General features: G+C 41.6%; 1 protein-coding gene across 4 annotated transcripts in view; it reads left to right on the top strand.

The window, feature by feature from the left end:
- The window catches only part of MAP3K20 (mitogen-activated protein kinase kinase kinase 20), a 243,589-nt gene that overhangs the window by 57,845 nt on the left and 169,603 nt on the right, over window positions 1–16,141 (top strand). For 2 of the 4 annotated variants that reach the window (XM_089690496.1, XM_089690494.1), the window contains exon 2: window positions 13,083–13,275. In XM_089690496.1, the coding sequence (XP_089546622.1) occupies window positions 13,117–13,275 (159 nt within the window). In that variant the 5' untranslated portion in view covers window positions 13,083–13,116. Of the gene's footprint in view, window positions 1–2,505; window positions 2,543–12,484; window positions 12,839–13,082; window positions 13,276–16,141 lie in introns of those variants that run through there. The other 2 variants (XM_089690497.1, XM_089690495.1) reach the window with 2 other exon arrangements.

Raw genomic sequence — 16,141 nt, 5'->3', positions numbered from 1 at the left:
AGAATTCTGCATTTTATATTTTATGTATCACTATTTATGTATATAGGTCATGTAATAAACTATATTATTATTATTATACAGTATTTATATAGCGCCAGAAGGTTTGCTCAGCGCTGTACATTATAGTAGGGGACAGAACATGAGACAATACAGAAACAAACAATACACGAGGGGTTCGAGGGCCCTGCTCTTTCGAGCTTACAATCTAGGAGGGAGGGGATAGTGGTACAGGAGGAAGTGGCTGTGGGGGATGGAGTGGTAGGAGGAGTGGAGGAGATCAGCTGTTAGGTGAGGGTGGGGTGGGGTAGGCTTCCCTGAAGAGATGGGTTTTCAGGGTGCGCCTAAAGGTGAGGAGGGTAGGTGACAGTCGGATGGATTGGGGTAGTGAGTTCCAGAGGATGGGTGAAGTCCTGGAGAAGTCCTGCAGTCAGGCGTGGGAGGAGGAGACCAGGGAGCTAGAAAGTAGGAGGTCTTGTGAGGAACGAAGATTACGGGTTGGGTGGTATTTGGGTATCAGGTCGGTGAGGTAGTTTGGGGCAGTGTTATGAATGGCTTTGTATGTCAATGTTAGTAGTTTGAATTGAATGCGTTGGGAATCGGAAGCCAGTGGAGGGAATGACAGAGGGGGTGGCAGAAGTGGAGCGGTTGGTAAGGTCTGGCCGCTGAGTTCAGGATAGATTGAAGCGGGGATAGCCTGTGTTGGGGTAGGCCGGTGAGAAGGGAGTTGCAGTAGTCCAGATGTGAGATAAGGGAGTGAACGAGTTGTTTAGTAGTGTCTGGGGTTAGGAACATTCGTATTTTGGAGATGTTGCGGAGGTGGAGCCTACATGAGTTTGCCCAGCGATTGGACATGGGGTTGGAAGGACAGGTTTGAGTCTACAGTGACACCTAGGACTTTGGCTTGCGGGGTGGGACTGATGGTGGCGTTGTTGGTCATGATGGAGAGGATGGATAATATACTCATTGCTGGTAATTGTTGTGTATATCGCTCGTTCTGGCCGGAAGGGCGTGGCTACAAGGTCACACGCACAGCGCATCACTTCCACTTGTTCGGAAGACGTCAACACTGCGTATTCCCCGATGAATAATTTTTTTAGATTGGTTAATGTGGGCCATGATTTTGACCAACGAACGAATGCCTCTCGGTCATCGGATGACCGATCAGTCGATTTTTCTAATCGTGTATTCCCACCTTAAATGATACGTTTTACACAAGCAGTGCAGCTGATTGGATTTTTTTTTTTTTGTGGTAGTTCACAATATAAGATACTGCTAGTATTTTGTAAAAACCAAGTGTAATGCGCTATGTAAGCGGGTCAGATGAGGTCACTAGAAGTGAGTCGTGATCCTGGCTGTAGTTGGAGTGTGATAGTGTAACCAGACGCCATATAGAGTAAAGATGGTATCCGCTCAATATACAACAATGCCGTAAATGTCGACAATGGAAGTACGTTACTGGCCAAGAACTACATTGTGCCCATTTACTTTCACAAGTGTTTGCGGTTTCTCTAGACAGATGTTTTCTAATGTTATTTTAAAGTCTTTGCATTATTATAAATAGAAGTTCTTTTATGTGTGATTCTAGAGTCAGACTTTTCACGTTTTGTATTCCTGAGAAATGAAGTAAATCGAGGTAATGATTGTAAATAGAGGCCTACGAAGGTGGGAGGAATACGGCATAAATCTGGCAGACAGGAGATCTTCTAATGAGACAGCACTGGTCAGACCAAAGCCATTAAAACATAACCTGTTAGGACTCTATCACATGGATGTTCTGTGTAGCCTATCAGATATGTGTGACAAAAAAAGGAGGTCCTATTGAATGTGTAGCCACACCCACTGCTCCACCCACATGTGACCTCATCCAGGAGATCCCCTGCAACACACTGTGCCTGTGTACAGAGCTCTGGTCTGTCTTCCAGCTGCAGCTATTCCTCCATCTGACAGCACTGCTATCCAGGACTACAAGTGTGAACACAGAGAGGCGTCCATGTTGGGAGTGTTGACTACACGCTTTTTCTATTTTGATTTTGTGAGTATTGAATTAGCATTTGAATTTAACAATAAAGTTGTGGCTGAACTGGGGAACTACAGTGGGCACTCTTGTGCCTGTGCTCTATAGTAACAAACAAGGAGAGCGCCCACTAAGTGCAGTAGAGGTAAAAGCTTTAATGTTAAAAATCAAATGTGAATTGGTCACTCACAAAATTTAAATTGGAAAAAGCATGTACTCAACATTCCCAACATGGACGCCTCTCTGTGTTCACACTTGTAGTCCTGGATAGCAGTGCTGCCAGATGGAGGAATAGCTGCAGCTGGAGGACAGACCAGAGCTCTGCACACAAGCACAGTGTGCTGCAGGGAAATATCTTAGATGATGTCACATGGGGGTGGAGCAGTGGGCATGGCTATGCATTTTGAAGGACCTCTTTCTTTCTTCGAAATGCGTAGCCATCTGACAATTATTCTTCCATCTGACAGCACTGCTATCCACGACTACAAGTGTGAGCACAGAGAGGCGTTTGTGTTGGGAGTGATGAGTGTTAAGTATATGCTTTTTCTATTTTAATTTTTTGAGTGGCCAATTTGCACTTGATTTTTAACATTAAAGCTTTTAGCTCTACTGCACTTAGTGGGCGCTCTTCTTGTTTGTTACTATAGGGTCCAGGCACAAGAGTGCCCACTGTAGTTTGATTTTAACATTAAAGGATAAGTTCACCTTTGGAACATGTTACATGTTCCACCCGTTTTTAGGGTGGAACATGTAACATGTTCCCATAGCTGCAGCTGCACCCGCCGCCCCCTCCCTCTGACAGATAGTACGAGGGGAAGTTTCCCCATACTATCTGTCAGATTTAAAAATGGCGTGGCCATGTGTGCTCCGCCCACACGGCTGTGTCACCCATTCACATGTCTACAAGTCCCAGCAGCCTTAGCGGATGTTGTCTTGTAGTTTTCAATTAACTACCATGGCACTGTGGAGCGCCGGGGTAGTTGATTGAAGCTTTCTGCCAGAATATCTGCTTGGTCATACATCCCGTACAGCAAGCAGATATTCTGACAGGTCTGCAGGTGACTTGCATGGTATCAGAGATCTACTGATCACTGGTGTAATGCTTTCCAGGCTCTTGCAGACAAAAATATTAAATGCACATTTTTTACCTGCCAAAAAATGTGCATTTATTATTTTTATCAAGAAAGTAAACTTATCCTGTACAGCTTGTAACTCTGCTGCACTTAGTGTGCGCTCTTCCTGTTTGTTCATGTGACCTTCTTCTCTTACTCCATGGGCACTCGATTGTCAGGCCCAAACACCATCTCCGGAGGAGCTCCAACACTGAGGTTACATAGGGATTACACCCATGGCACTGACAGACAAATTGAGCAGCTGGGGCAGCATGGCAAAAGGTGTGCATCAGTGGGGTGAGCTAGCAATAGAATCTAAATGAGCAAAGTGACAGATTCTCTTTAAATATCTATTCCACCTGACAGGTGAGCCCTGCTGCTTGCCCACAGCAGAACTACAGATTAAAAAAAAAAACTACCTGCTCGGCGCCCGGAACTACATGTCCCTGTATACTAGCACAGTATGACATTACTTTACAGGGAGAAGATTGTTTTTTTTCTTGAGTCAAGTTTACTACCACTTTAAGTTTCACTTATATTGGCCCCTTTGTAAGGGTAGTGGGGAGGGCAGGGCAATTCCTGGGCTGCTAAAACTTCAGTGGAACTTCATGACTACATTTCAAGTTGTCCTGAGGTGCCTGTGTATGCAACGGCGTAAACAGCTAACAATGTTACAGAAAGGTATGACCCCACTGGTTCAAGTCAAGCTGTGAATGGTTGGTTAGTGTGGTGTAGGTTTTGAAGAAGAACTCCATTAGAGATGTCATTCATGACCAGTGGTTGACAGATGGGGGTTTATTTACTAAAGCTGGAGAGTCCAAAATCAGACTCCCTTCTGCATAGAAACCAATCAGCTTCTAACTTCAGCTTGTTCAATGAAGCTTTGGCAATGAAACCTGGAAGCTGATTGGTTTCTGTGCAGAAGGGAGTCTGATTTTGGACTCTCCAGCTTTAGTAAATAGACCCCGGGATGTCTCTCCTTGAAGGGCTATTCAACCTCAAACTAAAAGTTGGCCACCTGGATTCATCCAACCATTCCCTTTGTTTTTATTTGTTCAGGAACCACAAGGGCATATTGTTATTGCAGATCTTCCATGTGTGTTGTAGTTTCATGTGCCCACTTTCAGAAAGATGGACAAGTGGTAGAGTGGAAAAACACTCTAAGGAACTTATACCTGTTTTTGAGCTACTGCATCCCAATAATATACAGTCAGGTCCATAAATATTGGGACATCGACACAATTCTAACATTTTTGGCTCTGTACACCACCACAATGGATTTGAAATGAAACAAACAAGACGTGCTTTAACTGCAGACTGTCAGCTTTAATTTGAGGGTATTTACATCCAAAGCAGGTGAACGGTGTAGGAATTACAACAGTTTGCATATGTGCCTCCCACTTATTAAGGGACCAAAAGTAATGGGACAGAATAATAATCATAAATCAAACTTTCACTTCTTAATACTTGGTTGCAAATCCTTTGCAGTCAATTACAGCCTGAAGTCTGGAACGCATAGATATCACCAGACGCTGGGTTTCATCCCTGGTGATGCTCTGCCAGGCCTCTACTGCAACTGTCTTCAGTTCCTGCTTGTTCTTGGGGCATTTTCCCTTCAGTTTTCCCTTCAGCAAGTGAAATGCATGCTCAATCGGATTCAGATCAGGTGATTGACTTGGCCATTGCATAACATTCCACTTCTTTCCCTTAAAAAACTCTTTGGTTGCTTTTGCAGTCTGCTTTGGGTCATTGTCCATCTGCACTGTGAAGCGGCGTCCAATGAGTTGTGAAGCATTTGGCTAAATATGAGCAGTTAATATTGCCCAAAACACTTCAGAATTCATCCTGCTGCTTTTGTCAGCAGTCACATCATCAATAAATACAAGAGAAGCAGTTCCATTGGCAGCCATACATGCCCACGCCATGACACTACCACCACCATGCTTCACTGATGAGGTGGTATGCTTAGGATCATGAGCAGTTCCTTTCCTTTTCCATACTCTTCTCTTCCCATCACTCTGGTACAAGTTGATCTTGGTCTCATCTGTCCATAGGATGTTGTTCCAGAACTGTGAAGGCTTTTTTAGATGTCGTTTGGCAAACTCTAATCTGGCCTTCCTGTTTTTGAGGCTCACCAATGGTTTACATCTTGTGGTGTGACCCTCTGTATTCACTCTGGTGAAGTCTTCTCTTGATTGTTGACTTTGACACACATACACCTACCTCCTGGAGAGTGTTCTTGATCTGGCCAACTGTTGTGAAGGGTGTTTTCTTCACCGGGGAAAGAATTCTTCGGTCATCCACCACAGTTGTTTTCCGTGGTCTTCCGGGTCTTTTGGTGTTGCTTAGCTCACCAGTGCGTTCCTTCTTTTTAAGAATGTTCCAAACAGTTGTTTGGCCACGCCTAATGCTTTTGCTATCTCTCTGATGGGTTTGTTTTGTTTTTTTCAGCCTAATGATGGCTTGCTTCACTGATAGTGACAGCTCTTTGGATCTCATCTTGAGAGTTGACAGCAACAGATTCCAAATGCAAATAGCACACTTGAAACGAACTGTGGACCTTTTATCTGCTCATTGTAATTGGGATAATGATGGAATAACACACACCTGGCCATGGAACAGCTGAGAAGCCAATTGTCCCATTACTTTTGGTCCCTTAACAAGTGGGAGGCACATATGCAAACTGTTGTAATTCCTACACCGTTCACCTGATTTGGATGTAAATACCCTCAAATGAAAGCTGACAGTCTGCAGTTAAAGCACATCTTGTTCGATTCATTTCAAATCCATTGTGGTGGTGTATAGAGCCAAAAATGTTAGAATTGTGTCGATGTCCCAATATTTATGGACCTGACTGTATTTGTACTGGTTATGCGACTAGTTAAAACTGTAGAGGATGGAAAACAAATATGAAGATCACTGTGCTAAAAATGAGACCACTGCATTCCTTCCTGTTTTACTGTTCACTTTAGTGCAATATTATTTTTCTTTTTTTGCATTCACACTAAACTATTATGTAGTAGGCAGTGCTGATATAGTAGCTAAACCATATCAGTTCAGTGCAGGTACAAGGCTTTTGGGACTTGTCTGTTCTCTGCCTTCTGATGATTGTCCTTATGGGAAGGATTAAGACTCTTCTATTCCTGTCTACAGGTCTGAGATCTGGAATAACAACCCATTACATAAACACACTTTGCACAGTGCCTTTGACACAGAACAAATGAAGGAAACACAATTTGCCCTTGTTTGTGCATTGGCATAAGAGAGCGATAGAGTATAACCTGGCATACAGCACTGTGCAAAAGTCTCAGGCAGGTGTAAAAAAAATGCTGTACATTAAGAATGCTTTCAGAAATAGAAGTGTTAATAGTTTATTTTCATGAATTAACAAAAAGGAAAGTAAATTGACAAAAGAGAAATCCAAACCAATTCAGTATTTTGGTGTGATCACCCTTTGCCCTCAAACAGCGTCAATTTTTCTAGGTACACTTGCACACAGTTTTTGAAGGAACTCGGCAGGTAGATTGTTCCAAACATCTTGGAGGACTAACCACAGATCTTCTGTGGATGTAGGCGGCCTCTAAACCTTCTGTCTATTCATGTAATCCCAGACAGACTTGATGATGTTGATATCAGGGCTCTGTGGTGGCCAAACCATCACTTCCAGGACTCCTTGTTCTTCTTTAGGCTAAAGATAGTTCTTAACCACTTCCAGACCGGACACTTTTACCCCCTTCCTGACCAGGGCAATTTTCAGCTTTTAGCGCTATCACACTTTGAATGACAATTGCGCGGTCATGCAACACTGTACCCAAATGAATTTTTTACCATTTTTTTTTAGATAGATAAAGCTTTATTTTGGTGGTATTTATTCACCACTGGAATTTGTATTTTTTTTGCTATGTAAATGAAATGTCCAAAATTTTTTTAAAAAAGTGTTTTTTTAATAAAATTTTGCAAATAAATAATATTTCGTCATAAATCTTAGCCAAAATTTATTCCGTTATCTTTTTAGTAAAAAAAAAATCCAAATTAGTTTATAAGCAAAAATTATAATTTTTAAACATTTTTTTTTTACATTTTTATTTTATTTCTTTCTATTATTTTTTTATTTATTTATTTTTTTTTTACATACTGTCACCCTAGCAGTACAGTGTCACCATGGTGACACTGTACTACTTGTGAGGGGTGATAAAGATTTTTTTTTTTTTTTTACACTGATTGCTTTTACACCCATATAGGATATAAAAGCAATCATTTCTCTTTCTCTCTGTGTGCATTCCTGCACTCATTGAGAAATACAGAGTGAGCTGTGATTGGTCACAGCTTGTCACATGGTACAAGGCTTTTGTGAATAGCCTTGTACCATGTGACCTCTGTGATCATTCACAGATTTCACACATAGTAAGCAATGATGTCAGAAGTGACATCTTGCTTACTACTTTGCATGTGATCACTGATTGGCCGACGATCGGTGTTTCACTGTGTCCGGAGGACACAGCGGGCACCGGATCGCGGTGCTGCGCGCTCCCAGGGAGCGCGCACAAGCAGGGTGCGGGGAGGCCGTTTATAGACGGCCACCCGACCCTGCAGTGCCACCGTCCGGCCGTTTATATACAACGGCCGTTCGGGAAGTGGTTAATAACAGTTGTGGTGCTGCAGAATAAATGTAGGGCTGATTACACACCTCCCTGAAGGTATGGCATGATGGACAAGTGTCTGTGTTTATCTCTCAGCATTGAGGACATCATTGATCCTGACCAAATATCCATCTCTATTTGCAGAAATGCAACCCCAGACTTACAAGGAACCTCCACCACTCTTTCCTGTTGCCTGCAGAAACTTATTACTCTACTGCTTTCCAGCCCTCCAGTGAACAAACTGCCTCCTGCTACAGCCAAATATTTCAAATTTTGACTCATCAGTCCAGAGCACCTGCTGTCATTTTTCTGCACCCCAGTTCCTATGTTTTCTTGTATAGTTGAGTCGCTTAGACTTTTTTCCATGTCCTATGCACGAAAACATAGGAACGGGAGGTGTGAGTACCCATAGTCAAAGTTTGAGGCTCTTTCCCACCAAAATATCTCCCCAAGCTCCAAATTCCAGGTCCCATATAAGGATCTGACCTGTCCTGGGGGAACTGCAAGTCAGTTTTCCCTTTTTACCTCTTGGGTGCCCAGAACTAGTGAACCCATTGAAAAATTTCCCCCTATTACTTTTATGGGGACAGCTCAAGATTTGGGGTTTCTTTTACTTTCACTTTAGATGATAATGGTAAATAGGACAAATAGTGTGAATCTCCCTAATGGGGGCACAGGCTACAGTAAAAACTGACAGATGTTCTAATTTCTCTCCACTCTACTCAAAACAAAAAAAAAAGTTTTGCCTTTAGTTATACTTTTAACTATTTTTAATTCTTATACCGCTAGCAGTAGTAAATGGATAGTAAAGTATATTATATTTACTTGTTTTAAACTTTTTTTTTTTTTATATTTCTTCAGTTGCTTACTGGTTTCTTACCTAGGCTAAAGTGATATCATACATCCCAGTAGTCTTCATGGGCATTTTATTCTTTCTTTGATAGGAGGGGCTTTCTCAGCTAAACACACCATCCTGCCTGCATGCCTGAGCTAAGGCAGATGAAGTCTAGGAAGTAAATGTTACATGAATCCTCTGCCCTTACTCTAGATGGCCATGGCTAGAAGTGCTAGTGGGTTGTTTTTCAATGTAATGAACAAAATAAAGCATGGAGACATGGATGGATGTGCTTGTTTTGAATAGTAAAAAATTAATTAACCAGTTCCTGCCTAGCCTATTATGACGGCTGGGAGGGACTTTAGTCATTCCAGGTGGACATCATATGACAACCTCTTGGAACGCACCTTACGTGTGGCCACAAGGTGGCGCGACCAGTCACCGGTTATGTCCACCGGATACAGCCGATGACTGATCACTGTACCGGCCTGCTGCTGGTACCATATGATCGTTGTGACCAATCACAGCAGATCACAACAGTTGTAAACAATGAATGGCTTCTTTTTATGCCTATAATTGCTTACAGTTGTGTTGCTAGCTGTGAATACATGGTACAGAGAGGGCCAATCACAGCCCATCTGTACCATGTGATTTAGCTGTGGCCAATCACAAAAATACATACTGAATGAAACCATTTCATTCAGTAAAAATGGTTGTTTATATCAGTGAAATTCACTGGTATAAGCAACCATATTGTGTAGAAAAAAAAAATCCTGATCACTTGCCCAGAGTAGCATAGTGTTACTATGGTAACACTGTATTGGTCTGGTCACAGAGGTAAAAAAAAAAATGCAATAATTAAAATTGTTTTTTGGTTTGTTTTTTTAAATACTGTCACCAGTCAGTGTCCATGATCATTGCCACACCGAGTATATGATGATGATGTACTGCATTGGTAACCGTATGTAAAAAAAAAAAAAAAGATTGTGGGGGAAAAAATGTGCAATTTCTTCATTTTCCAAAAAATTGTAACAAAAAATGACAACTTCAAAAAACTCTCCATGCCTCTTACTAAATACCTCAGACTGTGTACTTTCCAAAAAGGGGTCATTTGGGGGTTATTTGTACTGTCCTGACATTTTTAGATATCAAGATTCAGGATTGATTGATTTTCAGAAATATACTATAGTTTGTGGACTCCATAACTTTCTTACTAACTAAATAATATACACTGATTTGGGTTATTTACACCAAAAAAAATTAGCAGAATACATTTGGCCTACATTTTTGAAGAAAGGATTATTTATTCGCAAAATTTTAGAACAGAACCGAATCAAAACGCATTTGTTTTTGTTTTCAAAATTGTTGGTCTCTTTCCATTTATTTAGCAAAAAATAAAAAAACCCAGTGCTGATTAACCACTTACCATCTGGCCCATGTACATAAATGACCGGACGGGAGCAGTGCCGAAGCAGGTTGCCGTTTATAAATGGCCCCCACATTCATTGCTTGTGCATGCTCCCCGCAGTCCGGTGCCCGCTGTGATTGCTGTACAGGACCTCTGTGTGAGGTCCCAATTCATGTGATCCCTGATTGGCCAATCAGTGATCACATGCATAGTAGTAAACAGGGCTTGAAATTTCCACTCGCCTGCTCGCCAATGGCGAGTGGAAATTATGGTGGGGGCCAGTGTGTCCCCCAGGGCCATCTTGCTGAGCAGGCTTGGAGCTCAGGCCGGATCTGTCATTAGAACTGGAAGCCGTCAGACTGCTCAATAGCTGAGCGCAGTGAAAGCAAAGCAAGGAGAGTGTGCTGTGCTCTCTGCCTCCCCCTAGAGTGCAGTGCCCGGATCTGTGAGTGAACAACAAAGTACTGCAACTTTTTATGGGGGGGAGGGGGGTGGTGGTGGTGGTGGTGTGTGTGTGTGTGTGTGTGTCTGTGTATGTACAATGCATGTACAATTGTACATGTGTCTGTGTGTATGTACATGTGTGTATCTGTACATGTGTCTGCGTGTATGTACATGTCTGTGTGTGCATGTACATGTGTGTGTGTGTGTGTGTGTGTGTGTGTGTGTGTGTGTGTACGTACGTACATGTGTACGTATGTACGTGTCTGTGCGTGTGTATTTCTGTGTATGTACATGTATCTGTGTGCATGCGTGTCTGTACGTGCCTGTATGTGTATACATGTCTCTGTATGTATGTGTGTGTGTGTACATATGTCTCTGTGCGTGTGTGTACATGTTTTTTGTGTGTGTGTGTGTGTGTGTACACAGGTGTCTCTGTTTGTGTGTGTTTGTTGGTGGTGAGTAACTCTAAGGCCTGGCTAGTGGTTCAAGACTTGAAATTTTAAGCCCTGGTAAACAAGATGTCACTTCCTGACATTGCTTATTACATGTGAAATCTGTGATCACAGAGTTCACATGGTACAGGGCTATTCACAACAGCCTTGTATCATGTGACAAGCTGTGACCAATCGCAGCTCTCACAGTATTTCTCAATGGCTGCAAGAATGCAGCCAGAGAGAAGGAGAAATGACTGTTTTTACAGCCTTTATGGGTGTAAAAGCAATCAGTGTAAAAAAAAAGAAAAAAAAATCTTCATCACCCCCCACAAGTAGTACAGTGTCACTATGGTGACACTGTCCTGCTAGGGTGATGGTATGTTAAAAAAAAAAACCAAATAATATAAAAAAGTAAAAAAAATGTGAAAAATTATAGTTTTTGGTTATAAGCTAATTTGGGTTATTTTTTATTTACTAAAAAGATAGCTGAATACATTTTGGCCAACATTTATGAAGAAGGATTATTTCTTTGCAAAATTTTATAAGAAAAACACTTTTTTTTTCAAAATGTTTGGAATTTTTAATTTATATAGCAAAAAATCCCAGTGGTGAATAAATTCCACCAAAATAAAGTTTTATCTGTCTCAAACAAATGCAAAAAAATTCATATGGGTACAGTGTTGCATGACCACGCAATTGTCATTCAAAGTGTGATAGCAAAATTGGCCTGGAGAAGAAGCAAGTGAAAGTGTCCGGACCTGAAGTAGTTAAGTACAACCAAAAAGCTCTATTTGTGTTAAAAAAAAAAAAAAAAAAAAGGCGCAAAATTTCATATGGGTACAGTGTTGACCGTGCAATTGTCATTCAAGTGTGAGAGTGGTGAAAGCTGCAAATTAGCCTGGGCAGCAAGGGGTAAAAAGTGCCCGGTGTTGAAGTGGTTAAATAGCATTTTCAGTTTGTGGTGCTCGGATACAGTTAAGTTCGGCTTTAAGTTCCAAACTTTCTGCTTCTATCACAAAGCAAAATAATGGGTTTGTTCTTCATTCCTAAATTCATGAATCCAGTGAATTGACCATTTATTTGCTCCAATGGCCAGAAAAAAATCATATTCTGGCCAGTGGAACGAATGAACACCCAAGTGCTTGACACGTCTTAATGTGTTTGCAAAAGATGGCTTTAGGTGAGTTTTTAACACTTTGTTTCCTCCCCTGGATGCCCGCCCTGTGTGCATGAGGCCTTAAAATGTAACAGGAGCTTTCCTTGTGTTGGTGCAGCATAGGTGGTGCTTCCAGCTAATATAATGGAATGGAAGTGCTGGTACTTGCAAGGGTTTGCATCTGAGAGTAGGCTAGCTAGCTTTAGAGCGTGTTGTAGAATGGCCATCCAGTGGTACAGTAAATGGTGCAGGCAGACATTATTTTGTACATCTAAAAAAAGAATGGGAACATGACCCAGTCATCTGCTAGAAACGTAAGGGCCATTCTTGGAATTCAAGCTCATCTACATGGGGGGGGGGTTGCACCTTGGGCATAGCATTATTATGTAAGCTCATGTAAATAACAGTACAGGTACCTTAACAATCTGCTTGGAAAGTCCAGTAGGGTCTCTCAGGTGTTCCAGTGGCTCTAAGAACCCCTGTAAGCCAGCTGATCGGGACCTATTTGTCACAACTATGTTGTTGCTAATGGCCAAGAATACTCCCATAATGTGAAGTGAGCACAACGCAGGGCTATGGCGTGCCGTAGATTCCAGACTGGCTATGCAAGCTGACAGTTGAAAGTGTGCTGGGCACTCGTCACAACTTAACTATAGCAGACCTGTGGGAAGGCCAGATCATTGTGCAGGACCATGGAGAACATGATACAGTGATGTGTCCCATGGGAGAGACAACACAGGGATCTCATCCAGCAGAGCTGAAAAACCTCTACTTTTGTCTGGGGAGAAATTAACCGTAAGTATATTAAACTCTACTAGTTTGCCTGATGTCATTTAAAATACTAACCTATATGTAATCAGAACTCTAAGAAGAGCAACAAGGGTCCTTAGGACTGCCGGATATTTGAAAATGTTCCCAGAATTAATTTTGTCCCCATCTACTAAACCGGAAATAAATGTTGTTCATATTGGTTACATGTCTGTCTTTAGTACAGTTCATTTTGGAGTGTGTACTTGAACAAATGTATTTTGCATTGCAGGTTGTATTTTGGAACTGCTCTTTGTCATTATGAGATGTCGTCCTTAACCGCTTCGTTTGTCCAAATTAAATTTAACGACCTGCAGTTTTTTGAAAGCTGTGGAGGGGGAAGCTTCGGCAGTGTCTACAGAGCAAAATGGTTGCCACAAGAAAAAGAAGTAGCCGTGAAGAAACTTCTGAAAATAGAAAAAGAGGTAAGATGTTTGTTTCCGTTAGAAATCCCAGGGACATTAACTCCTACCAACATTCACATGGCATGAAATTTATTATGAATGTTAAATGGTTAATCACTAGAGAAAGGGCCCTTTTACAATGAGCAGTTATTGATCAGTTTTTCAGTTAAAAAAGCTGAAGAAAAATGCCTCCCTTTAACTCCTATGGAACTCTTCACACAGGTCAGTTGCGCTTTTGGCTGCTTTCATATTGCTCCATTGCAAAAACACATATTGCATCCCTTTAAGTCCTATGGGACTTATCACACCGTTAAGTTGCATTTCAGTTGTGTTCTTTTAAAGTCCTGCTTGCTGCATTTTCGATAAATGTTAGGTCCTTTTTACACTGATCAGTTTTTTAGTTTAAAAAAGAGGAAGATTATGCATTTTACCATGTTTTTGCAGTGAGAAAACAGTCAAAATGCAACTAACTAGTGTGAAGAGTTTCCTAGGATTTAAAGGGATGCATTTTATTAAATTTTTATTCCCCTTTTTTTTTTTTCACTGAAAAATTGATCAAAAACTGATTAGTTTAAAAGGGCGCATAATTTAAAGTGGAACTAAACCCTCCCATCCTTTTCAGCCAAGGAAGCTGCCATCTTAAGCCTCTGTTTGATCTGCAGCTGCCATGGTACGCACATGTGATCAGTTATGACACCAACCGTTTGATGGTTTGACAATTTAGTTGAGAGCACAAGCAAATGTGACAGCATTCTCAGCATGCCAGGAATGTAACTGTTTTTTGAAACTTTTAAATCCATGGGTCTAGTTCTGCTTTAATCAACTGTCATGGATTGTGATGCAACCCTGATCTGGCTAATGCACAGATATTTTCAGATGCTGGCCTGTCTGCTGGACCCAGTTCAGCCTGTTTCGTTTTAATGCAGGGATGTCTAAGTGTAATCCTCCACCGCTGGAATCGGCACACATTTTTAGTATTTATCAAACAGTAAATTAATTAGGGTTTGGTTTACATGGTCAGCAACTTACTGAGCTCTGAAGAAAGGAGTATGTCTCCCAAAACGCGTTAGCCTACCTCACCAAGGGTCTACCGTCCCTTTGGACCGTCATTATGGACTCTTCTTCTCCGTTTTTATCCCCCTTTGGTTTGTGAGTATGCATTTTTATGCTTTTAAATAAATTTGTGTTTCACCACGGTAATGCACGAAGAAAGTGCGCTCTGTTTTGCTTTTGTTCACCAGTATCAAGATTTCCTGATCTTCTAAGGGCAGCACCTCAATAAATGACAGTTACAGTTATCCTAGTCTGCATGAAGATTTGTGCACTGGTTTAGTTTGTTTATATGGTCAGCAACTTGCTCTGTTTATACCAAAGTCCTGCCCTCAAGCACTGGAGTTGGACAACCCTTTTTTATTGCATTCTGCCTTCCCCACTCCCCTTCCAGAAGTAGCATACTCGTATGCTATCTTAGCATACTTGTAATACATTCCGATATCTGTGTAACATGTAACCCTCAATAATACAATGCAGATACTGTCAGCACTCATTTAGTGTTTGAAGGAGTATTAAACCCAAAAGCAATCATTTATTGAAGGTGTGGCTGCATTAGTTTTCTTTTTTAGGCTTCCTTTCCTTTTTCAGCTGATGATCTAGCCAGTAAGTCGGTTTTTTTTCAAAAGAACAAGCTGTCCTGCAAATTTAGCAGTTAGAGGGATGACACAAACCATTTACCACTGACAGGGGTGCGTACAATAATCAGCTTTTATTCATTTATGTAAAACATTTATCCCAAAAGGGGAAAAAATTTTACAGTTTGCTGCATTTGCTTAGAAAGTGTGAGCTGGAGTTTGGCATCAATTTGTTAATGGATCTAAATCTAGTACATCTAACACTTCCTTCCCCCAGGCTGCCAGTGCTGCTTTCTAAAGGTGCCTCTGTGCTTCTTCATCCAGAGTGGAGGCACTCTAACTCAGAAGGTATGTAACTGGCCAGATCACCAAGTAAAAAGAGGGAAAAAAGCCTATAAAAAGAAATCTAATGCAGCCACCACAACTGATTGGTAAGCTGCATTCTATTAAATTTTTTGTTTTGGGTTGAAAACTACTTTGATAACAGGTTCACACTGATGCGGTGTGGAATTTGCAGCGGTTTCTGTGTGAATTTTGCACCGTATCACAATCGCACCCTGTTCATGCGAACCACTGTGGATGTGGATGTGTATGTTAAGTTAATGACAACCGGAAATTTAGCAAAACGTGGTGCGATGTGCAGAATCGGATCGCATGGGTGTGAATACCCATGTGATCCGATTCTAGTGTGGACCAAAAAAAGGGTCCCGCACCTTCTTGGTGTGGCTATGGTGCAATTAGAGCCATACAAAATGTATGGCTCAAATCGCACCGCACAGAATTCGCATGTTATTTGCACAGGAATGTGATGCGGTTCCTGTGCGAATCACGTGCGATATGCCGCAGCGCATTGGTGTGAACCCAGGCTCAAAGCCCTAACCTGGTACTTTGGGAGCACCAAGCTCTCACATTTATCCTCTAAGCTAGGACTGGACAAATTCCAGGAGCGAGGTAGCCAGTGCTTCTTAAAAATGGTATCTGGCACCTAAGATTTGAGATTTTCTCTAGTTCTTGTTGATAGAGCTGGCTCCTGCAAATCCTGTTGGCTCGTGGATTGTACAGGCTGACTTCTGAATTCCATATTAATTTGTCCACCCCTGCCCTCAACTATCCTGTGCTCATGAACTGTAATGATTATAATATTACATAAAGTGGGGTTTACTTGTGCCCTAGAGCCGGCTGGAGTGTAGGCTTGAGTATAATCAGAAGTCATTATCAAAAGTTATCAGAGCTGAGTGTCAATCCAAGAGCAAACGCCT

This window comes from Staurois parvus, unplaced genomic scaffold (genome assembly GCF_062004578.1).
Source record: "Staurois parvus isolate SC_StPar_1 unplaced genomic scaffold, SC_StPar_1.0 ptg000530l, whole genome shotgun sequence".
In the NCBI taxonomy this organism is placed as follows: Eukaryota; Metazoa; Chordata; class Amphibia; order Anura; family Ranidae; genus Staurois; species Staurois parvus.
Note: the sequence above shows the minus strand (reverse complement) of the source record. Positions and strands in the feature narration are given on the sequence as shown.